General features: G+C 36.1%; 1 protein-coding gene across 3 annotated transcripts in view; it reads left to right on the top strand.

The window, feature by feature from the left end:
- Positions 1-26,497, top strand: part of LOC122104170 (caspase-1-like) — a 38,398-nt gene that overhangs the window by 6,291 nt on the left and 5,610 nt on the right. The window contains exons 1-5 of one of the 3 annotated variants that reach the window (XM_042674875.1): positions 4,235-4,332; positions 11,183-11,440; positions 14,401-14,507; positions 15,286-15,459; positions 16,630-16,864. In XM_042674875.1, the coding sequence (XP_042530809.1) occupies positions 4,326-4,332; positions 11,183-11,440; positions 14,401-14,507; positions 15,286-15,459; positions 16,630-16,864 (781 nt within the window). In that variant the 5' untranslated portion in view covers positions 4,235-4,325. Of the gene's footprint in view, positions 1-247; positions 392-1,253; positions 1,364-1,763; positions 1,863-2,242; positions 4,333-11,182; positions 11,441-14,400; positions 14,508-15,285; positions 15,460-16,629; positions 16,865-26,497 lie in introns of those variants that run through there. The other 2 variants (XM_042674874.1, XM_042674877.1) reach the window with 2 other exon arrangements.

Here is a 26,497-nt window from a genome sequence, read left to right as displayed (position 1 = left end):
CTATTTCTGGTTGGGAGACACTTGTTTCATTATTTAGATTGGAGAGATACCATTTGCAATGGTAAGACCTTAATGTGTCAGTGCCATTACAGTTCATTTGAGTGTTGCTAAAAGAATGGCTTTTGAGTTTGTATATGTTTTTAAAAGGAAAGCTATAAATTAGTACATATGCCCAGTGGAGCCTTTTAGGAGCAATTAGTTCTCTTGGGAGTTAGTAGTAACAAAAATAAAATTTTTTTCTTTCTAGAGAACAAAGGGGTGGTGTGGCTAAAAGATTCAGCAGGAGTCTCTGAAGATGAGCTGTCAGCAGATTCAGAAGGCTTTGAAGACGATGGCATTAAGAGAGCCCATGTAGAGAAGGATTTTATTGCTTTTTGCTCTTCAACACCAGGTAATGGATTTCTTGCAGAACACCATTGTGGAGATTACTAGTAGAGAGACTGACACTCAAATGCTAGAGCATGGACATCTGAACCAATTCAAGGTTCTCAGGAACACATTTAATTACCCTCATCCACAGAGTGGACACTTACATATTCACTAAATTAGTAATTAGAAAACTCCTCCATGGTGTAAAGTATATTTTCTGAACCAGTGAGAGACAAACAGAATTAATTAGAAGACTTTCCACACTAAAACAAGTTAGAATCTGACCTCATATAGGAAAGTGAGAAATCTTGGCATTGCCCAGCAGCTTAGTTTTACCAGACATCATTACTTAGAAAAATGAGGACGGGATGTGCTGGCAGAATGTCAGACAAAGTACACTGCAGCCTTACATTTGGGTGTGTTTTTAACTAGAAAGATGGCATGTGTGGGGTGAATAGATCTCAATGACTTTAACCATAAGTTGTGATAAAATTGAGATTATATCCCGACCTTAATTTAGTACATTTTAAACTACCTCCAGTTGTTTAGCCTCTCTAGTCTTGGAATCTTCACATCCACACCCACATACACAAACAGTAGCATTCTTTGCCAAGACCCTGCCACTCTTCTCTGCTAGATTCTGCCTTTTCTACTAGCCTTTCAACTCCTTGGACTAGGAGACTATAGCACTCTAATATTTGCTTTGTACAAAGCTCCCTTCAGCTTCAACAAAAATATACCCACTTAACTACATTCATTGGAAAATGGTAGTCATCAAGTATTCAGAAGATAAACTGAGTAACATACTACAACTGGGATAGCTAAGCGATCCCTGTGTTTCTAGGCTGAAGCCAGTAATACGTTTTGAAATCCTTTATTTACAGGTAATGTTTCTTGGCGCCATTCTGCTAATGGTTCTCTTTTTATTATGAAACTTATTGAAATTATCCAAGAATTTGCCTGGTCTTGTGACTTGGAGGAAGTTTTCCGTAAGGTAGGATTTTAAGTGTTTCTCTCCTCTACTTCTCTATATTTTGACCCTTCCAGCCAAAAGCTCAGACATGTCCAGTAACATCATTCTTTCCAAAGGAACCTTGGTGGTTTTTGGTGAGTCAGTGAATCTAGGAGCCAGATCAAATCTATTACAAGCCACAACCTCTAGAAGACTTTAATTCCTATCCTGCTTTGTGTAGACAAATGAATAATGGCCTGTGTTTGTCACAGTTATCAGATCCAGCAACTGTCATATCCTGAATAGATAGGCCTAATAGATGCAAAAATCTTATGTTTTTATTATTTATTTTCATTACATTAATTTGTTTTCCCAGCTTAAGTCGAGATTGTTCACTTGGAAAAAAATAAAGAACCTCTCTGCACTTTCCTTTTCCTTTTAGGTTCGATTTGCATTTGAACTTCCAGATGGCAGGACACAGATGCCCACCACTGAAAGGGTGACTTTGACAAGATGCTTCTATCTCTTCCCAGGACACTGAGTAAGCCAGTTGTATCAGTATCTGTGTGTAGATGGGTGTGTGGGAGGTCAGGTCTAGGGGAGACTGGGGGAAAGCTCTGAAATCCCATTCTAGTTTCTAGGATGGTTTAATAAATGGGGAGGAAATGAAGGGATGGCTTTTCTGTCCAGAGCACACTGCAATGCTAACTTTCTAAGAGGTGGATGGCCCTTTCTCAGTGTTGGCTACTATAAACCAAAGGGTAGTCACAAGATTACGAAAGGATGTTTAGGCCATATTGAAATGTCGCAAGGGCTTTCCCTTTTGTATGAGTGTGTATGGCCCAGTAGAAGATAGTATTATAATCTGCATATCTCTTAGCTAAATCTTTCTTATATTTGTGCTATTTCCTTTCCCCATAGGAAGCCAGGAGTTCTGCCATTTTCTGTCTGTTGTGAAATCCTTTCTTTCTATTGGTTAAAACATTTGTCAATTTGTTCTTGGAAATAAACATTTCTTTAAATGATGCAATAAATCTGAAGACTAAATGTTATCCTGTGATGTTTGTTTGTTGGCATGCTGGGACTTAGAGCAGGTAATAGGTTTCTCATTTGTTAGTATGACTCAGGAATGAATTTGCATATGGTGCCAACCTTTCTTTTTAGATACTGTTTACTGGATTTCTGCTCTAGTGATACATCTATCAAGTATGCAAGTTGCACATTAGATTTGTGACTTTCAAGAATGTAGAACTGGCTGGGAGCTGGCTACTCAGGAGGCTGAGATCTAAGGTCATGGTTCAAAGCCAGCGGGATAGGAAAGTCAATGACTCTTATTTCCAATTAACCACCAGAAAACTGGAAGTGGTGATGTGGCTCATGTGGTAGAGTACTTGCCTTGAGTGCAGAGCTCAGGGACAGTGCCCAGACCCAGAATTCAAATCCCATTACTGACAACAACAAAAAAAAAGATGCAGAACTCAACATTAGAGACCTATAGAAGACATACATTTTCCCTGACATTTTACAGTCCCTGGAAAAGGTAAAACTGTCAACACATGTGAAACAATCAACATACAAATAGGATACCCTGCTAACCCCTTTCTCAATGTAATGAATACTATAGTTGGGGATTAATCATTCACTCAGCTGTGTTATGCTTCCATAAGAACTGTATTTCCAGTTGCACGCATGTACGCTTTCTAATCCTAAAACCCCTTCTAAGTCAAAATGAAATTTCTGACCTTTTGAGAACCTTCAAACTCGATTGCAATCAGTTTCTCTCTCTCTCTTTCTGCCCTTCCCTCCCTTCTTTTCTTCTCTTCCTCCCTTCCTCTCTTTCTCCCATTCTCTAATCACCCCTCTGTTCCTCCCTTTCACTATTTGTTCTGGACATATCTCTTTTGTACAATTATGCATTTGATGCCTTTTTCTATTACAGCTTGAGCTGCTTCATGGAAATCTTTTCTTAAAGAATGTCAAAATGTAGAGGTAAACAATCAAATGTTAGGTCAGTTTTAAGCAGTGAAAATAAAGCATGTAGGGAAGAGGAAAAAAGAGTTCCTTGGGGATATCTCAAATACGAAATAAAGATTGTACATGTGACCATGTAAGATGACGCTAAGTAAAATGAACTCTAACATATGGACACGAGCTCTTTCTTTTTTGTTGTTGTTTTAAATGTGCTATGTGATTTTTTTTTGTTTCCTTTGTATGTTCTTCCCCCTATTGTATATCCCCTGTTGTCACTGTACTTGATTTTGGTACCCTGCATTTGTAAATACATTTGTCTAATCTGTGGAGGGGAAGGGGAATAACAAAATGCTGAAACAAGGATACAGGATGACCCATTGCACCAGTGATACCCACAGGACAGGATATTAGAAATGAACTTTACAACTTCTGGTGGGGGGGATGAAGATGGGGGAGGGAAGGGATAGTGGGAGAACCACCAGGGAAGGGGTAACAATGCTTGACAAGAAATGTACTCATTGCCTTACTCATATAACTGTAACCCCTCTGTACAGCATCTTTACAATAAATTAAGAAAGATAAAGATTGTAGCAGGGCAGAGAGGGAAGATGATTTATACAGTTAGACAGAAAAAAAGCTAAGAAAATTAAATCAGATTCAACTTTTTTTGATTCATGCTTTTAATGAGCAGAGGTAGAAATACTAAGAGATCATTAAAAATAAAGGAGGTGTGGGTGAGTCAGAGAAAATGAAAAGGAGTAAACAATCCTGAGGTGCAGCCATCAGGACAAGGTTTAATCATTATCTTTCAAAAAAAAACATCCCCAAAGGGAGAAACTAAATTTGCCTGTGACAAACAGGTCAATGTCATGACTACAGGGGTTTTCCCAACAGGAAACTAGTTCTGAGTTTCACAATGTAACCAGAAGTCCCACCCCCTGCAACTCGGGAAACTCTGGCAGAGAGACTTTCATTTTTGAGTATAAGGCTCTCTCCAAGGCTGCAGGAAGGAACTGAGGCTGTTTGCTCCCTCATGGCTGGTGAGTTGGGGGTCTCTTCCTGAGCTTGAACCAGGAATTGGGTTTTAAAAAACAGTCTATTCATTGTTCCGTAGCAGGCAGAATCAACAACACAGGACCAGACCAGCAAAAAGTAGAATTCTCCCCCTTGTTGCTTGTGTGTATAATTCACGTGGATTGAGATGCTGAGGAGGTATGGTTTTCAGTTTTATCTGGATAAGAGAAGAGCTAATCCCTGTTTTTTCAATTTATGGCCATCAAAGGAAGAGTGAATATAGTAGCATCATGTGTGTGTGAGAGAACTCTGAAAGTTTCTAAATGTACTTGGAAAACTTTCGCTTTCCCTTCATTCTGAATTAGTCATTTTGGTGTTAATCATTCTTTCCAGAAGCAGATCTTAGACCTTTTGGGCTTCTGCCCCACCTTTCTCTTATAACAAATGGTACTCTTCATCTATTTTCCTCACCTTTTCCAACTGGTTCTGGTATAAGTAAATCTGATACAGGATTTGTTGGATTGCTATCAGAGATGCTAAACTACCGTCCCCCTGTCTGCATGCTACATTCATGAAATTTGTCATAGAAACAGAAACTACAAAATATTATGAGACAGGAAATAATTTGGAATGTAGGCAGCTAGTATTCAAACACAGCATCTCCAATATGTGGCTTTATTCTTGTTAGTTGGAAATAAAAAGGATGGATTAGATCCAAGTTCTGTAATGTCACTAAACATCTGTCATCATTTGATAAATTCTGTTAAAAAGTCTTCTTCCTCATGTTGCATAGCTCAATCTTAGCCAGACTGTGGGCATTTGTAATCTTTAAAATAGCTGCAGTTAATTCCTCTAAAGATGGCCTGGCATAAGTTTATCCTAGAAGTACATGTTTAAGAAAGATAATCAGTTACTTAATCCTCAGTTCTCACACTATAGGTAGCTATTAATGGAAATTTCTTACTTGAAAAGCTACATAGTTACTCATTGTGTTTAAAACAATATGTGAAATTCTCCAAGAACTTTTCCTGCGTTTCAAAATATATTTTTTAAAAAATCTATCTACTTTTCCATGAATCCTTTTTAGTGTGATTTCACATACATGAATAAAAAAATTATTTACTGCACTGTCCCTAGTAATAGTTCCTTATGAGTATGTCTCTTTACTCTTTTTTCTCTATAGTAGAATTATTTCAGGAGTTATATCCTTTTTTCTTTTGCTTTTTTCCTTGTTATTTTAAAAATTTATTGCTATTATAAAGGTGGTGTATAGAGGGGTTACAGTGATTTAAGTCAGGTAAGGAGTAAATGTCTTTGAAGAAAATGTTACCCCTTCCTCCGCTCTCTCCCAGCTTTTCCTTCCTGTCCCCACCCAAAAATTGATAGTTCATTTTCAACACAGTGTCCAGTGAGTACCATTTCTGCATTTGTCCCTCTATTTCTGTGCCCCCTTTCCACTCACAAAGACATATAAACGAACAAACAGAGCCAAAAGTAAACAAAAATAGCAAAAAAGAACCAAAAAACCCTCTTGTTTTCATTTTCTGAGTTCATTTCCACAATTATTATTTTGTATGATCAGATGCACATAGGCATTGTGCCTTTCCGTTCCTCTCCTGAGAGGATCCTCCTTTGGTCTCATTGTCAGGATTTATGTTACCTTACAACTGAAGCTCCTAAAAGGCAGGGACAGATTTTTTTTTTCTTTTCTTGTTTGCTTCATGAATTAAGGCATTTGTCTGTAAAATACTAAGTTAAATCAATATCCTTGGCTGCCTCTAAGCCAAGGAATCTGGCTTACCAGTTACTAGAGTGGATAAGGGACCATTAGATAATAAATGTGAAAAGGTTTAAAGATACTAGATAAAACCAAGAGGCTTTATGAATATAAACAACCTAGATTCTGGCAATTGTTAACTAAAATTCCCAAGGAATAATTTCCAGTAATATCTCAAAACATTGTATCAGTCTTTTTTTGTTTCATTGCAACCTCAATTCAGTATCTTTTGTAAAAAAAAAAACCCACAAGTATACCAAAATAATTTTTGACAAACTTCCTTCTGCATGACCGCCTCTTTATTCTCTTAAGTGAATATTTAGAAGTATGCAATGGTAAATAATGCTGCAATGAAAATGGTTGTGGTGGTCATTTTAGTATGGCTCTGTTTGTAGTCCACTGGATAAGTGTCCAGGACTGGAACTGCTGAGTCATAAGGAAGCTGTATGTTTTAGACTTTTGAGGAAACTTCATACTACTTTCCAGAATGTTTAAATAAGTTTACATTCCTACCAACTATGTTAATAGAGTACCCTTTTAGGTATATCCATGCCAGCATTTGTTATTGTTAGTTTTCTTGAAATAGCCATTCTAACTTGGGTGAGGTAGAATGTCAATGTTGTTTTGATGTGCAATTCCTTTATGGCCAGATCTTGAACAGTTTTCATCTTTTTTTTTTTTTTTTTTACATCTTCTTATCTTCTTATGTCCTTTTACGTCTTCTTCTGAGAAGTCATTAGCTTATTAATTGGGTTGTTGTTTCTTTGAGGGTTTAGTTTTTGGAGGTTTATTTTTTTAACTTTTATTTTATTGCACAGATGCTGTACAGAAGGGTTATAATTGCATGAGTAAGGTAATGAGTACATTTTTTTGAGCTTTAAGAATAGTTTGCATCTGAGGTCCTTGTCTGATGCATAGCTGGTAAATATCTTCTCCCATTCTGTGGGTTTTCTACTTATCTTGTTAGATATGTCCATTGCCAGGCAGAAACGTTTAAGTTTGATCCAGTCCTTCTTTTATTTGTTGACATTCTGTATCTTTACTTAGTAAAGTTTTAGGCTGTGTCTGGGAGCCCTAGTGTTTCCCTTACTCCTTTCTGTAATATTTGCGTGATTTGGGGGCTTACAATGAGGTCGCTGATCCATTTTGAACTGATTCTAGTGTAAGATGATATATAAGAATCCAACTTTAGTTTTCTGCATGTGGATAGCCAATTTTGCCAGCATTATTTACCAAGGTAAGATATGGAATCATCCTAGATGCTCTGAATCAAGAAATTATGGTATAAATACACAATAGAATTCTATTCATCCATCAGAATCACACACATTGTACTATTCATAAGAAAATGGAAAGACTTGAAAAAAATTATAAGTGAAGTAAGCCAGATCCAGATAAAAATAGGTTTCATGTTTTCCCTCATTTGTAGTAGCTACAATGTGCCAATAGATCTCCATGTAAACACACTGGATGGAAATAAATAAATAAATACATTGGGGCCTGATAAATTATACATGTCTCTAGGCATTCACACTCAGAGCAAAGGAGAACATTCTTACATCAGGAACACAAAAGTGGGATCCCTATATGCATCTGATCATATAAACTGATATTGACTGAAATGAACTCCAGGAAATGGAAACGAGTTTTTTTTTTTTCTTTTTTGCTGTTTGTTTTTTTCAGTTATCTGTCTTTGGGAAGGTAAGGGAGGTACAGAAATGGTGGGAAAGGGTGAACAAATGCAGCAGTGGTAATCAACTAGTTACTATGTTGAAATAAACTGTACAATTTGTGGGTGCAGAAGGGAGGGGAAAAACTGGAAGAAAGTGAGGGAAAGAGTGACACTTCAAAGACTACTCATTACATCACGTAGACAACTACAACCCTTTGTATATCACTTGTACAATAACAATAAAAATGCATAAAAGTAAAATTATGCAATTGTATTTTGTAATTACCAACTGCAAGAAGATACTGAGAGAAAAATGATAAAATTTATCTAAGGTAAAAGGTACATTTGGTAGAGTGATCTCAGGTTGGCTTGATTTAAAACTCTAGCTTATCTCCATTGTCTGCACAAGTATTCAAAAAGCAATGTGCATCTGAACGTTGCCATTTCAAGTTTGTGCCATATATTTCTGCTTTTATTATAGTACTCTTTTAAAGCTCAGCTCCACTAGCTTCCTGAGAATATCAAGATTTTGTACTTTTGCTCATACTACTCCCTCCAGAAATAGGTCCCCTTCAGAACATAAGCCTCTGAGCCTCCACTAACCTTTCAGGTCTCAGCTTCAAACCCAGCCAACTGCCACTTGATGAGTGCTATTTAAAATGCTTTTCTTGTGCATATGCTAATAATAAAATTAGATTATTTGCATGGCACCCATCTCTCCATCTACTTCTAAGCCTTAATACCTGGGACTGTATTTACAAAAGGGTATTTACAACACTGTCAGATAATCATTTACAAAAAGGTGCTCATTGATTATCCTTAAATGAATAGGAGAGTGAGTGTAATGTCACTGTACCTCAAATCTTACAATGTACTCATATTCAGTAATCAAACTTACTTAACTTGCCATTAAACATCAAGAGTTTCATTAATAGTTGGATCATGCCTACATTTTATTCATTTGTGCTTACATCAATGTGTGATTGAAGAGTGCATTACTGAAGACCACTTGAATGCTACAAGTAATGTAGACCTAGTCTAAAGGCTTTGACCTTGCAGAGCTTAAAAAATAATAGTGGGGTAATGACAAGTATATTGGGAATTATAATTATGTGGAGAAAATTTCTGGTCTAGGGAAAAGCAAGGTACCTCAGGAGCACATACACTTGTCCCTCCATGCAGCCAGGGGGCATCTGGAAGGATTCCCTGAAGAAAGTACTAATTAAGACTGAAAGATAAACAGAGGACACAAGAGGAAAGAATGAGTTGGGTAAGGAATTTAAAATGTAGGTAAAGCCCTAGTAGGATTTTCTAGAAACTTAAAAAAGGGCAGAATATGTAAAATATGACAAGCAAGGTATTAACAATATTGGAAGAATGAAAACACCTTAGATGATATTGATCAGAAAGCTTTGTGATCTAATCTAAGTACTGGAATATCCTGCTTCATTGTAAAGAATAGAAAAGGAAATAGGGAAGAGTTTATAAGCTTGTTGGAGTAATTGAGAAAGGAAGTATGTTGGCCTGGACAGAAAGACATAATCAGGATCAAAAGAAATTGTCAGATTCTGTAAATATTGATCAGAGAAAGCCAATACAATATGAATTGGACAGAAAATGAGATATAGAGAAATGAGACCAACGGGTGTGCTGTCATCAGGGCTGCTGTTTCCTTACAGGTTAGAAAGTATGTACTAGCAGAGTACAAAAGAGGAGAATTAAAGTGTACAGTTCTGCTTTAAGTGTTGAATTTAGGAAGTTTCTGGGTAATGGTAAAAAGATAACTCATTGATACTGAGAATACAGTTCTCAGAGTTAGGATCTATGTCTAGACTGACTTCATAAATTTGAAAGGCAATTGTTTCTTATTTAAGGTTTACAATTGGTACACTGAGATTATGCAGTTTATGGAAAGAGGATTTTAGGCAAAACCTCATTTAAAAATTCTGTTATTGCAGTTGATGATGTAAAATATGGCATTTTAAAATATTCATATATGGAGTGATACCTAAATGAATTTAATTAACATAGGTGTTACCTCCTATACTTGTGTGTGTGTGAGAGAGAAAGAGAGCTGAGAATACTTAAAATGTACTCTCTGAACAACTAACAATACATCACTATTAACATATTTCTTGTAAGGAAATGTTTCCCGTAGCTCACATCTCTCTAACTTTCTTTTCTCCACCACAGACCTTGGTAAGCACTATTTTACTCTTCATTTTTAGTTTTGTATTTTTAGAATGCACATTTGATAGATCATGAAGTATTTAACTTTAATACCCTGGCTAGTTTATTTTACTTAACATAATCCTCCACTTTCTCCCATGTTTTCACAAATGACAATTTCATTTTCCAATGGCTGAATAGTAGTATCCCATGAGTACATGTACTACATTTTTAAAAAATATATAATTTTATTGTCAAGCTGACGTACAGAGGGGTTACAGTTACATACATAAGGTAGTCAGTACATTTCTTGTCAAACATTGTTACCCCTTCCCTCATTTTTCTTCCATTTTCCTCCCCCCAATGCACCCCCAACATTGCAAAGTTCATTTCCAACACGTTGTCTTGTGAGTATTGCTGTTACATTGGTTAGCCCTTCCTTCTTTGTCTCAACATTTTGTTGTTCCCTTTCCTTTCCTATTTGAGATAAATGTATATAAACTATATAGGACACCAAAGTCATTCTTGCTTTTTTTTTTATTTTTCACCTATGGTTTAATCCCGTGTTGGCACTGGGCTTGATTTTGGTACCATGTACTACACTTTGGCAAAATTTTTTTCATGGTATTTCAGTGAGATTTATGTAACGCACAATAGGTGCTCCATAAATTTTCACTATTGTCACTAATGCAATGTCATGGTTAACAACAGAATATGATACACCAACAGAATTTGAATCCTAATGGTGTAATCTGGTTTTATGCAAATTAGGATTTATGCAACCGTAATTAATACATTTAAGTGATATTTATATTTATGATTTTTTTTGTTTAAGGTAGGAAAAACAAATATCCCACTGGTTTATTGTAAGGGTATGGTATATTTATATTTATAAAGAAAATAGAATATAATTGATAAATAGTGATTATTTGAAAATGATTTTTGCTATGGGTATTACTTTTATAGTTATACTAAGTATACATTTTACAGTTATATTACATGCTGTGACATTGTCTTTTGTTAAATCAATTGATATTAAATAACTTGTTTCAAACCAAGTATATACTATATTCTGGTATTAATTTAAACAGGTGAGAGGGTTCTACAGATACAATGAAAGATGTGTGTACTTTGTTGCGGAGATGGTAAAAGCAGGATGCACTTCAAGGGCATTTCACATCATAGAAGCTGTGTCTAAAGTTCAGGAAAAATTTGCTAGTTGTGCATATAGTGGAACAAATTTTCCTGTTTCTTACAGAAAACAACTTTAAGAAAAATCCATTTAAGATGGCAGAAGTTGTGGGCAAAAATATCCTCACTGGTTTTTTGGAAAATTTGGTACAAAACAATAAGGTGAAATTTGAGGAAAAGGACAAGGAAACATTTAACAATGCTGAGTGGAGAGATAAACGTTGGGTCTTTGTGGACGCTTTGCAGCGGAACCCTGATATTATTACACGTCAAGTGCTAAGGGAAACAATCCTTAAAGAGAAGCCAAAAGGCAATGATGTCAACGGTAAGTCTAGAATAACTTACAATGGATATCTCAAAATTCCAGACCCTCAGTGTCTTCTCCATTTTCTGATCATTCTATTATTGAAATACCATTTTCATTAAAATAATCACTGTCTTTCCTACAGCCTTTGTCTTTAGCAGGGTGAGAACCAATTCCCAAAACAAAGTCCTTTTGTTTAAACAGAAATAATTAATATAGAAACACTGTAGGAAAAACCCTAAACTTAGAGATTCTGTCATCCTGTGAATTCAGTAACTTGGCACAAGTTTCTTAACCTCCTCAGACATCAGTCCTTAGCATCTGTAAAATAGAGATAATTCCAGTAATTCTTCTTATAACTTGTAAAGTTGCTAACATAGTAATGCCAGGTACCTGATAAATCCCAACATACTAGCACTCATCTCACGCTCTCTAATGAACTCTATAGATTCCAGAGTCATTTAGCTCTACCTTCATATGCAATATTTCTGTTCAAATATTCTAGTAGTTCCATAAACCTACCTAAAATTATACTTACTTCCTTTATTTTGTTCCACCTTATTCCTTTTACATCTCAGTGAATAAGGCTAGCATCTAGTAAGTTTCTTCCACCAGATCATATCTAGTTTTTTCAGTAATATGTAATAGTAATCATTAGAATAACTAACACATAAGACATATCTACTTAATATGGGATAAATAGGCAAATGAAGGCCATGCATGCAATATATATTAGTTATCATTATTATTATTATGTAGGAGCTACAATTTAGAATTTTCTAAGGCTTGCCTATTTCTGTATTTCCAAAAATATAAAAAAAATCTCCATGCCCAAATGTTAAGTTTTATACCTTTGCACAACTTCTGAACCAAATTGAACTATATTACTAGAGTCCAAATGTACAGATACAAGTTACTGGATGACAGACAGTTTCCCATAGAGCCTAAACATAAATCTTTAGCCCTAATATTAGATACTACTAATGAGTAACTACCAGTAAGCCATTTTTTTTTTATAGAGAAGGGATGTGAGCATGCTAGATGTCCAAGACTATATCCCATGATACATTCCCATTAATATTTACACTAAGTCTTCTGAAGATTAATTGCTTTTTTCAATATTTAGACTGCTTGAAAAGTCTCACATTTAAAATAATCACGGGTAATACAGAACATGATAATCAAATTTTAAGTAAAAGGGGATTCAAAGTGAGTTTAGCAACCACAAGGATCATAATGAACATTAACATCTACAAACTACTTGAAGAGCCAAGGCTTTTTGTAGAAAGGAGTACCCTGTAGACCCTTTTGTGAGTGGTCTGGTGGACCCTTGGACCTACTGGCATTGTAGATTCATCAGTAATCCCTGTAATCTGAGTGCACTAGCCCTTTGGAATAGTGCACTAAGTGAGATATTAGAATAGGTAAAGCCTCACAAGTTCTTTAGGCAAAGATATAATTTTAAGGATTCTTAGCCAAGCCTGGAGGTTATACAGTGAAGAATATAAAGAAGACAAACTATTTTTGTTCAATTTCATTTGACAAATGCATGCATACATACATATACAATGCATGTGTGAATGCACACACATGCACTCTTATGTTCTGAGCACTGTTAATTATTAGAGACATGAACACTCAAATTTCTACCTACCAAGCAACATGGCTTTCTCTTGTTCTATACGTGCTCTCCCTTTTTGTATCAGTTTCAAGGGACAGAGTTTCATAAGATTAAGAACATAAAATTTTTGTTTAAATTCCTTCTATTGCACTGATTGGTTATGAGAAATTTGGGGCATGGACTCCTCTGTATTTTCTGTTTTGCAATGAAATAATTTTCTTTAATCTTGATTTTAGAATTACATATACATAGACATTTTCTCTAGTACCTAAAATTATGTCAGCATACCTCTATCTCTCCAAAAAATAAGAAAATAAAATCTTTGACCTGAGATAAAATATCACTATCATTAAAGAACACTTTTCCTGCTGGGCACTGGTGGCTCATGCCTGTAATCCTAGCTACTCAAGAGGCTGAGATCTGAAGATCACGGTTCAAAGCCAGCCCGGGAAGGAAAGTCCGTGAGACTCTCATCTCCAATAAACCACGAAAACTAGAAGTGGCACTGTAGCTTAAGCAGCAACGTACTTGCCTTGAGCTGAAGAGCAGAGGGATAGCGTCCAAGCCCAGAGTTCATGACCCATGACTGACAAAAAAAAAAAAAGAATACTTTTCCTGAGCATCTGACTTTAACATTCGATGACAGATAACTGAAACCTATTTCTTCTAGAAAGTGTAAGAAGTCAAGCTGTTTCTGAAATGAGTAATTTCTGAATGATATAGAATTCAAGATTCCAAGTGTAGTGGTGTGTTTCTATGAATCACGTGGATTAGGTGAAGAGACTTATTGCAAAATGGCATGCAAAATGAAGTACCAACTGTATATGCCCTTGAATTATGGGAAGTAATGCAATGATAATATTTTTGATACATTAAATAAAACATATTGAAGTACTTTTCCTGCTTATATTTACTTTGTAAAATGTGGATCTTAGTAACTTTTAAATGTGGATATAAGAAAATTTTGAACAGACCATTTCAATTCATAGCATTTTCTAATGAATAGCACCCTGAGAAATACTTAATATATTTTTGCTTAGAGACATGCAAATGTACTTCGATGAGTAAATGCTACCAAAGTAAAACAAATGGAAAAATAAAAATGTTTCTGTGGAAGATGCAAAAGCCAAGTTTGGTCTCAAATAGTAGGTTCCTCAGAAAGGTGAAAATCTATTGTTTCCTTTTTGAGAGTTTTTTACTCTATCAATGACTTCTTAGTTTTTACCCATCTCTTTATTTATACTGCCTACATATTAAAATGTCTTCTTGGGATTCCTTTTTCTCCTAGTTCTCTGAGGTACTTAATTGAGTCACAAAAGCAGAAATCATAAATTACCTTTTTTTTCATGTTTCCTTACAGTTCGTCCTATCACCGAGACTAAACCAGCTGAGTCAGTAGAGTCTGATGTCCTCCAGCTTTGTCCCCGTGAGAAATTCCTGAGACTCAGTGCAGAAATGGCAGATGAGGTACAACGCTTGGTGCATGGAAGTGAGGGCAAAAAACAACTGCTCCCACTAAAGACATAATTTCTTAAATCACCATTTTGGGGAAAGGGGACAGTGGTAAACTTTCTCATTGAGGCTTTCAAGGAATTGCTGAATAGCTTCAACCAGATTCCAATTCTCCTTCAACTTGATGATAAAATGTCCGGTGCTTATATTCACTTATTGCTTCTGTTTGGAATTTGTGGGAAATTTAGTTATAATCATAGTATAAAAATGTTTACTGAGTTGAAAACACTAGACATGAAGGATTTTTAAACAGTATCATTAATGTTTGAAAAACACTGATGTGCTAAAAACTGTATCATCAAACCCAAAGGATCAATTTTGTTTATTCTTACTGGAGCCAGTGATGAATAACTATCACTAACAGTAAATATGATCTGCAGCTTGAATTCTAAGAAAGATTTAATTAAGTGTAGATAAATTTATAGAAGGTAAAATTATTCGAGTTTAGTTAAGATTCTTGAATAACCATTCCAGATATGTTCTGTTCCTAGTTCTGGATACTAAAGAAACAGGAAGGCAATGTCTTCTGATAGAGGTTGGGGAGAAGAAACTACCTAAGACCTAGTAAAGCAACACTGATGGGGGTATGCTGCTCTTTGACTAATTACTTTTGTGGCACTTGGGACTGAATTAATCAAGTAATGTAGCACTTGTGATCCAAAGTGGATCCAGGAATATAAGAGCTTCAGAGAATGCTAGTAAAGTAACCTTACTGAATATCCATTTTTTTTAGATCTATCCAATAAAGGAAAGAACTGATCGCACACGGCAAGCTCTCATTATATGTAATATAAAGTTTGACCACCATTCTCTGAGGTATGGTGCGGAAATTGACATCAGAGGAATGCAAGGGCTGCTTGAGGACTTGGGCTATACTGTGACTGTAGAAAGGAACCTTAAAGCCATGGTAAGAGCTCCTCACTCATTGTAATCTTAATATACAGTCAGTACAGCCAAGGTAAGAGCTCCTTACTCATTGCAATCTTAATATACATTCAGTACAGCCAAGGTAAGAGGTCCTCACTCATTGTAATCTTAATAAATATTCATTACATTTCCTTGCTGTCTGACAAAACTCTTTACAAGCATAGGCCACATCTGTATTTGTGTGTATATGTGTGTGTGTGTGTGTGTGTGTGTGTGTGTGTGTGTGTGTGTGTGTAATATACAAATTGTGAAAATAGACAAATGAATCTCTACATTTTAGGCAGGTATTTCTCTTTCTGCTACCAATATTTTTTTCTATCATGTAAATGGAGAAGTGGAATATGTATCCACACAATTCTTAGTTCTAAAGTAGGATAATTATAATTTATTGCTAGTAATTTGTAGAAAAATTAATGCTAACACAAGTATAAGCTCTGACTTGGTGTGAAAGTTCTTCCTAAAACTGGGAATGATTGTGTAAATGAGGCAGTTAATGTCCAGCTTGCATTGGTCTAGGTTAGAGTGAAGAGAGACAATATATATTAATATTTGACATAAAAAGAACAAAAATAGCAATGAGAGATTTGAAAGCAATGCTTGATGAGGTTCAGAAAAGCTTCTGTGAATAGACAGCATAAAAATGAGACAGGATTCCAAAGAATAACATGCTTTGGAAAATGAGTAGGAAATGTTTTCCAGACAGAGGGGGCTATACGTGAAAGGGCTAACTTGAGACTTCTACATGCATGGCCAGGCAGAGGGAATAATCTGAAGAAGGGAGTAATCAAAAGTGGAGTATAATCCGTGCTAAGGTTTGTTTTTCCTTAAAGCACATGTGAAAAGATCCAGAGAGAAAGTTTTGTGGTTCCTTTATCAAGGCTCTCATTTGGTGAGAAAATGTAGTAGTGCAAAGGAAAATGTAGTATAAATAACATAAATAGATGTATGATATATCAAGAACTCTGTTTACAATATGTCAGAAGGAGCACAAAGTTGGAAGACACAAGTCAAGAAAGATAAATAAAGTATTATTATTGATTAACCACTCTGACAAGAGCCTTATGCATGTTTCATGCTGCCGATGGCAGATTTAGAATGCCAGATAATTTTTACTACTTGTTCTACTGCAGTAGACATTGTCCTTTTCCAGGATATGGAGTCAGTGCTGAGAGCTTTTGCTGACAGACCAGAGCACAGCTGCTCAGACAGCACATTCTTGGTGCTGATGTCTCATGGCACCCCACATGGAATCTGTGGAACTACGCATAGCAACAAAACCCCAGATGTGTTATTTTATGACACCATCTATCAGATATTCAACACCTGCAACTGCCGTGGTCTAAGAGACAAACCCAAGGTCATCATCGTGCAGGCCTGCAGAGGTGGTAAGTTCCAGATGAGAAATCTAATGGCTATGAATGGGGTTGAAGAAGATCTTACACATCTTACACTGCATCTTGTTCAAATATTCTAAATTTAATTACTAGGAAATTCTAATAGATATGTCATGAGATAGATATGCCATCCAGACAAAAAGTCAACGAAGCTCCCCTGGAGTTTAGATACACTACTTACCCAATAAACCTGATAGATGGCTACAGCACAGACACAAAGTATACAAACAGCCACAGAATAGACATTCTTTTCATCAGCATGTCATTTTTTTTAATAATGACTATATATGAGATCAATTGCAAATCTTAAAAAATTAAACAACAGTGAATTATTTCATTACATCTTATCAGACAACAAAAGAAAGCAACCAGAAACCATCAGTAAGAGAAACTATAAACACATGACAATTGAACAGCCACTTGAGGAAAAAAAATGATTATTTAAGAAATTGTGAGGAATTTATTTTATTGTATTGTAAGGGTGATGTCAGAGGGGTTACAGTTACATAAGAGAAGTAATGAGTACATTTCTTGTTGAACACTGTTATCCTCTCCCTCATTTTCTCTTACTTTCCTTTCCCCGATTCCCTTCCCCCCACAAGTTGTAAAGTTCATTTGCAACCTAGTGTCTTGTGAGTATCACTGTTTCATTGGCCTTACATTGTCTAAGTATTTTGCTATTCTGCTTCCCTTCCCCAAATCAGATAAGCTTATATACAAAATATAGAGTAACAAAATCAAAAACTCTGACAACAGATGATAAACCAAAGGGAAAAAGAAGAAAAAAAGAAAGAAAGAAAGAAAGAAAGAAAGAAAGAAAGAAAGAAAGAAAGAAAGAAAGGAAGGAAGGAAGGAAGGAAGGAGGGAAGAAAGGAGGGAGGGAAGGAGGGAGGGAAGGAGCAACGGAAGGAGAGAGGGTGAGAGGGAAGGAGAGAGAGAGGGAGGAAGGGAGGAAAGAAAGAAAACAGAGAGAAAGGAAGGAAGGAAAGGAGGGAGGGAAATAAGGAGGGAGGGAGATGAGGAGGGAGGAAGGGAGGGAAGGAAGGATGAACTTTATTCAGTATATTACATACTACAACCTTGGGCTGGGATGGTGACTCAGTGGTAGAGTGCTTGCCTTGCATGCCTGAGGCTCTGGGTTCGATTCCTCAGCACCACATAAGCAAAAAGAAAAAAGCCGGAAGTGGCACTGTGGCTCAAGTGGTAGAGTGCTAGCCTTGAGCTGAAGAGCTGAGGGACAGCGCCCAGGTCCAGAGTTCAGGCCCCATGACCGGACCCAAAAAAACAAAAAACAAAAGCAACAACAACAAAAAACTACCACAACCAAAATACCCCCGTTTCCATATCTTGAATTTCATTTTGATTAGCATCCTTTTATATGGTCATATGTACATAGCTATTGAACTATTGTGATCCTCTGCTAGGACTATCCTAGAAATATGCTAATAATTAAAAACGAGAGAAACCATGGAGCCTATGTTTCTTTGAGCCCCTCATTTCTCTATTGATAAGAAGTAGGATTCCACCAGTGCCCAGTTAATACACTGAATCAAAGACAGACTATTCAATAAATGAGGCTCTTAAAACCATTTATCCACATGTAGAAGACAGAAACAATCTGACCCTGCACAAATATTAATTCAAGAGATATCGAAGATCATAAGTAAGACCTAGAAGATGGTTATATATATGGGTATCACTTCATGATTAAGCAGAGGCAACAATTTCCTGAACAGAAATCCAATATATCAAGAAATAAAACAAAGACTGACAAATGGGATTCCATCAAATCTAAAACCTCTGCCCAACAAAGGAAATAATCACAGAAAGAGGAGTCAGCCTACAGAATGGAGAAAACATTTGGCATGTGACAAGAGGGTTGATAATCAGATTTTTTAAAAACTCAAAAACTTAAACAAAAGAACAAGAAATGCAACAACAATTTGGCCATTATCTAAAAATAAAAAATAACAAAGGATGACAAGGATGCGTATACAAAATGAATCCTTATAGTACAGCCAATATCCTCTCAAAACTTAAATTAGAACTACTATAGGATCTTGTAAAGCTACTTGTAGGTATATACCCAAAGTAATCAAAGTCAGTGAAAAAAATTTGTATACCTATCTCTATAGAAGCATATTCACAGAAGCTGATATATGAAATCAGACAACAGGTCTATTAATTGATTACTGGATAAAGAAAATGTGGTATTTATACACATTGGAGAATTACCTACTCAACAAGAATAACACATTTATAGGAAGACTGATGAACTTGAAGAGCACTGTGCTCAATAAAACAAGCAAGGCACAGAAAAATACCACATTTTCTCTCAAGTGAGGAAACAAATAAACTAACAAATATGCCTGTAAAAGTCGAGGGTAAATAGCAGTGAATGAAACTGTTCCTTGGGGAAATGGAGAGAGAGACAGAGAGAGAGAAAGAGAGAGAGAGAGACAGAAAAAGAGAGAGAGAGACAGAGAGAGAGAGGAGGTAAAGAGAGGGTGCATATAACCAAGGCTTACTACATTCATGTATGGAAAAATCACATTAAATTAATACATAAAATTAATATGTTAATAATTATAAAAAATTAAAGGGAAACAGAGGTCATTGAATAATAGCAGTACATTATTATCTCCCATACATTACTTATGGTTGAATAGTAGGGTGTTTATAGAATATGGGGGGATTGTATTTGAATTTTCGCTTGATGCTCAACTGCTTCATGCCTACTGGAAGATTCATTTCATCTTCATTTGTGTTCTTTTTTTAATAAGTTTTTATTGTGAAAATACTGTACAGAGGAGTTACAGTTACATGAGCAAAGGAATGAGTACATTGCTTGTCAAGCATTGTTGCCTCCTCCTTTGTTTTTTCCCTACCATCCTTTCCCTCCTACCTCCCATCTCCACAACTACATTGCCCCCCTTCCCCTCCCTCGCCTATATTGTAAAGTTTGTTTTTCGATATAGTGTCTTGTAGATCTCATTGTTGCAATGGGTCAACTTGTATCCCTATTTAGATGAATGGTTCAAGAAAATGTGGTGTATATACACAATGGAATTCTATGCTTCCATCAGAAAGAATGACATTGCTCCATTTGTTAGGAAATGGAAAGACTTGGAAAAATTATGTTAAGTGAAGTAAGCCAGGCCCAAAGAAACATAGGTGCCCTGGTTTCCCTTATTTGCAATAACTAGTATATGTCTGAGTCAAGCAGAAAAGGTCAGATAAGAGGATGATAAGCAAAATGAACCCCAAGATAAGGATACATGTGGCTTTTTCTTTCTTGCTATTATTTCTAACATATTTATAAGCTATAAGGTACCATGTGATTTTTTTTTGTTGCTTTGTATGTACCCCGCCCCAAGACAGTATAACCCCTGTTTTCACTGTATTTGTGTTCATTTTAAATTGAACAATTTAGCTAAAATCTGGAAGCTAAGGTTTGTGTGTTACCAGGTAAGGAGTTAAGTAGTTATATCCAGAGTGTACAGAGAGATCAACAAATTAAACAGCAAAGCAACAAACATCTCAATATGAAATAGGGTAAATGAATAGAAGAGACAACTCTCAGAAGAGGAAATGCAAATGGCTAATATAAGTGTGTGTATTCATGTGTATGTATGTGTATATGAAGAAAAAAATTCAATATCCCTAGTTAAAAATAGAAATGCAAATCAAAATTATATTCTAATTCCATTTCACCCAATTCATCAAGAAAATAAACAACAAATGCTGGTGCACATTGGGGAGAAACCCACATGTACCACTGATGTGAATGTCACCTAGTGTAGCCACTATAGAAATTAGTATGTAAACCCTGAGAATGGCTCCAGGCTGGGCTCTTTTAGTTTCTCAGCAGCTAGCTCCTCAGGGAAAAGCTGCTGTTTGCTGAAAGGCCTCAACTCTACCCAGAACCTAGCCTTATCACAACATCTCCAAACTACAGGAAACAGCCATCTCCCTCTTTTGTGATACTCAAAGCAGATCTCCTTCCCATTGAACTAGCTTGGGAGGTGGATCACAAAATCCTGGGCAAAGCAGAGCATTTTTTTGCCTGCTCAAACAAACTGACTTAAGAAACCATCCAAGCCACAGGAAAATCAAACACCACAAGCAGACCAGAGACTACAACAAGAGACTGGTTATGGACATAAGGTAGATACAGGATCTTCCCATTACCCCCCCCCCCCCAAAAAAAAAAAAATCAAAGAACTCTTTATGTACCTTTTATTAAAAAAAATTTCTAAAACGTTTTTTTAATTTTTAACTTTAAACAAATTTTTTTGTTTTTCTATTAACTTTTTTCTTCCTCTTATAATTTTTATTTTAGGGGTATATGTGTGTGTACTTTCTTTTTCTTTTTTTTCTTTAAAAAATTTTTTTTGTTTAGCTCTACTGTCCATTTGATCCTTTTTTTTTTCCTTCTCATTCTTTTCACTTTTTCTTCTCTTTCATTCTTCTTTGTGTGACTTAATTGCTGTTCTGCTCATCCTCAGATATACCCATAGTCGATTATTAGACCTTAGCCCTCATTGTGTATACACTTAATCCAGAAATTTATTACTCAATTTAAAACCTCTTAAATTCCTTACTAGCAGTACTACCACTTTATACTTATGTAATATTTTAAGCATTTTTATTTTTAAGTTTTTCACATCTCCTTTCTCTCCCTCCCCTTCTCTTATTCTTTTCACATTCTTCTATGAAAATTGTTTTGAAATTTGCATAATTTTTAAGTGTTTCACTTTTTAATATTTAATTTTTGTTTTTCTATTTTTCTTGTCTTCGTTTCTTTCTCTTTCTTCTTTTTCTCTCTCTACTATCATTGCATCCAATCTATTTCCCGCTTTGGGATTAGGATTTAATTAATTCTCCCACTGCCTTTCCACATCCCTCTATGCCTATTTTTACCCACATCTCTCCCTAAACCAAGTAATTTCTGTTCGCCAAATTCTTCTTTGCGGTTCGTAGCAAATTAATACATAGTTGTTTGATGTTGAATAGATATATCTGTTGAACTAGATTGTATATGCAGACTTTTGACGGTGCAACTACAGACTTTGGTTGATGCTTGCCTTAAAATAGTGTGCTAGCACAAAACTAGTGTTACTTTCATCCCAAATGGGCAGAGCAATCCGGAAAAACACAAGAAAAATGGCAAGTCTGGGTTTCTCAACTCTCACTCATGATAATCAGGGCCAGTAAAGATAAAGAATAATCCAGAGGAGAGTTCCCAAAAAGCTCTACAAACACTACTGGCAAACATGGTAAATAAAAATATTGAAAACCTGCAAAGGACTCTGTATGAGCATGATAGGAAGAGAAAGGAGGCAAAACAAAGGTTAATACAGGAATATCATGAGCGTGAGGAAGCTACTCAAAGATTGATACAGGAATTGCGTGAGCAGCTTGAGAACACTCAAAGAGAAATAAAGGAATGGCGTGAGCAGGCTGAGATCATTCAAAGAGAAAGTCAAGAATGGCGTGAACGGGCTGAGAACACTCAAAGAGAACTACAGGAACTGCGTGAGCATGAATAAGCTAACCAGAGAGTAATACAGGAATTGAGAGAGCGAGATGAGAATACAGACAGATCACTAAAGGCATTCATGGAATCCATAAACGGAGAGCTGAAAGAAGTCAGGGAGACCACAAAGGGAATGCTGAATGGAGCCCAACAGAAGGAATGGGAGTCCAAGGAAACCATAACCAATCAACTAAGTGATTTGAGAATAAACACTGAACACCAAATTAAGGAAGTAAAGAAGTTCATACAAGATCTAAAACAAAGCTTCAACAAAGAATTTGAAGCCATCAAAGCCGACCAACTCGAAGGAAAAGAAATAAAAAATAAAGTAGAAAGTCTTGATAGTAGGTTAGACCATGCAGAAGATCGAATTTCAGGGATTGAAGACAGCCTAGATATTATAGAGAAAGAACATCCAAGACAAATCCAAGAAATATGATAGATCTATTCAACACTTGGAAGATACCATCAGAAGGCCTAATGTGAGGATAAAGGGTGTAGAGGAGCACCTAGAGACAGAAGTTAATGGTCTAGGAAATTTGTTTAACAGGATCCTAGCAGAGAACTTCCCAAAAAGATAGGCCTATTCAGATACAAGAAGCTTTTAGAACTCCAAATAGACCAGACCAGAATAGGACATCCCACCGTCACATTATATTCCATACAGGATCAATTCAGATCAAGGAAAAGATCCTTAAAGCTGTCAAGGAGAAAAGATCAATCAACTATAAAGGGAAGCCAATTAGAATCACCTCAGATTTCTCAGCAGAGACAATCTAAGCAAGAAGAGCTTGGAATGATGTATGCCATGCTCTAAAGACAAACAACTATCAACCAAGAATTCTGTACCCAGCTAAACTCTCCTTCATAACCAAAAGTCAACCAAAAACCTTCCATAGCAAAGAAATATTGAAACAATATATCTCCACCAAACCAGCAATACAAAAGATTCTTAAAGATGTCCTACACATAGAAAACCAACAAGACCACAATAAAGGCCAAGAAACCACACCCAAACTGAGAATCCAAGAACCATAGGAAGAACCCAGTAGCTGCAGCCCCCAAGAAGGTGGAATAAATGGCAGGAACTCCTAAATACCTCTCAGTCCTATCTCTCAACATAAACAGACTTAACTCTCCAATTAAGCAACATATACTGTTTAGTTGGATTAAAAAGCAAGATCCTTCTATTTGCTGCCTTCAGGAGTCACATCTTGCCCATAAAAACAAACACATTTTCAATGTGAAAGGCTGGAACAAAATCTACCAAGCAAACGGCCCCCATAAACAGGCGGGAGTTGCAATCCTAATACCAGATAAAATAGACTTCAAATTAAAATAAGTGAGAAGAGATAAAGAAGGTTGCTATATACTAATTAAGGGATCTCTCCTTCAGGAGGATATTGCAATTCTAAATATCTATTCACCAAGCAACGGAGCACCCAAATATTCAAGAAACATTACTTTCCCTCAAAACCCACATAGATGCAAAGACATTAATTGTTGGGGACTTTAACACACCACTTCCCTACTAGATAGATTAACACGGCAAAAACTCAACAGAGAAACCGCAGATCTAAATAACTGCATAGACCAACAAGATTTAACAGACATCTACCAAATATTTCACCCAGCACCATCAAAATACACATTTTTCTCAGAAGCATATGGAATATTTTCCAAAGTAGACCACATTTTTGGCCACAAAGCAAACTTGTCCAAATTCAGAAACATTGAAGTTATACCTTGCATTCTCTCAGACCACAAGGGAATAAAATTAGAACTCAACACCAAAAGCCACCAAAGAAAATCCTGTAACACATGGAGGCTGAACAACAGACTGTTGATCACCAGTGGATCATGGAAGATAGAAAGGAAATTCAAATGTTCATGATATTCAACAAAACTGAACACACAAATTACCAGCTCCTCTGGGACACAGCAAAGGCAGTACTCACAGGCAAGTTTATACCTCAGAGTTCCTACATCAACAAATTGGAGAGATCTGAAACCAACAATTTAATGAGACATCTGAGCCTCCTTGAAAAAGAGCAGCAAGATAAACCCCAAACCAGTAGATGGAAAGAAATAATTAAAATTAAATCAGAATTAAATGAATTAAAATCCCAAAAAAAAACATAGAAAGAATCAACAAAACAAAGAGTTGGTTCTTCGAAAAAATTAACAAAATTGACAGACCCTTAGCAAATCTTATCAGAAAAAGAAGAGAACACACCCAAATAAATAAACTCAGAGATGAGAATGGAAACATCACCACAGAAACAACCAAAATTCACAACATTATAAGGGAATACTTCTCAAAACTTTATGCTAATAAGTTTGAGAACTTGGCAGAAATGGACCTTTTCTTAGCAAATACTGACATGACAAAACTAAACCAAGATGAGTTAAGCCATCTTAAGAGGCCCATACCTAGCATTGAAATAGAAACAGCAATAAGAGACCTCCCATCTAAGAAAAGCCCAGGACCAGATGGCTTTACAGTGGAATTCTACAAGGCCTTCAATGCAGAAATCACACCAATACTCCTCCAACTCTTCAATGAAATTGAAAGAGAAAGTTCACTACCGAACTCATTCTATGAAGCCATCATAACCCTCAGCCCAAAACCAGGCAGGGACTCATCAAAGAAAGAGAACTATGGACCCATTTCTTTGATGAACATTGATGCAAAACTTCTCCACAAAATTTTGGCCAATCGACTTCAACAATTCATCCAAAAAAATCATACACCACAATCAAACAGGATTCATTTCAGGGATGCAAAGTTGGTTCAATATACACAAATCAATTAACATAATTCATCACATCAAAAGGAGCAAGGATAAGAACCACATGGTTATCTCAATAGATGCAGAAAAAGCATTTGACAAGATCCAACTCCCCTTTATGATGAAGGTTTTGGAAAAATTAGGAATCCATGGAACATTCCTCAATACAATAAAGGCTGTATATGACAAACCTACAGCCAGCATTAGACTTAAAGGTGAAAAACTAAAGCCATTTCCTCTTAACTCAGGAACAAGACAAGGATGTCCACTCTCTCCACTTCTCTTCAATCTAGTATTAGAATGCTTAGCTACAGCAATAAGACAAGATGCAAACATAACAGGGATCCAAATAGGGAAAGAAGAAGTAAAACTCTCCCTCTTTGCAGATGGCATGATCTTGTATTTAAATAATCCCATAGACTCCACTCCCAAATTACTCAAGCTGATTCAGAACTTTGGCAAAGTAGCAGAGTATAAAATTAACTGTCAAAAATCAATGGCTTTTCTGTATGCCATCAATGAGAAAAGTGTGGCTGAAATTAGGAAACCAACTCCATTCGTAATAGCCCCACAAAAAATAAAATACCTAGGAATTAACTTAACCAAAGAAGTGAAGGACCTCTATGATGAAAACTTTAAAAACTTGAAAAGGAAATCAAAACAGAACTTAGAAAGTGGTAAAAACTCCCATGCTCCTGGATTGGAAAGATGAACATCGTGAAAATGGCAATACTTCCCAAGGCTATCTACAAATTCAATGTGATACCTATCACTATTCCAACCTCATTCTTCAAGAAAATAGAAGAGACAATCCAAAAATTCATATGGAACAATAAAAGACCCCGAATAGCAAAAATGATCCTCAACAGAAAGAACAGTGCTGGAGGATTATCAATACCAAATTTCAAACTCTACTATAAAGACATAGTAATTAAAACAGCTTGGTACTGGCACAAGAACAGACCTCAGGACCAATGGAATGGAACTGAAAACCCAGAAATGAACCTACAGACATATAGCCATATAATCTTCGATAAGGGAGCTAAAACAATAGAATGGAAGAAAGACAGCCTCTTCAGTAAATGGTGCTGGCAAAATTGGTTAACTACTTGTAGAAAACTAAAGCTAGATCCTTATATATCACCCTGCACCAGAATCAACTCCAAATGGATCAAAGACCTCAGAGTCAATGCAGACACTCTGAAAACATTACAGAAAGGAATAGGAGAAACCCTAGGTCTCCTTGGCACAGACCAAAATTTTCTTAATAGAGACCCACAACAAATCAAAGAA

Source organism: Dipodomys spectabilis, unplaced genomic scaffold, assembly GCF_019054845.1.
Source record: "Dipodomys spectabilis isolate Male_0828 unplaced genomic scaffold, ASM1905484v1 ptg000023l, whole genome shotgun sequence".
Taxonomy (NCBI): domain Eukaryota; kingdom Metazoa; phylum Chordata; class Mammalia; order Rodentia; family Heteromyidae; genus Dipodomys; species Dipodomys spectabilis.
This window is presented reverse-complemented; position numbering and strand designations above follow the sequence as displayed.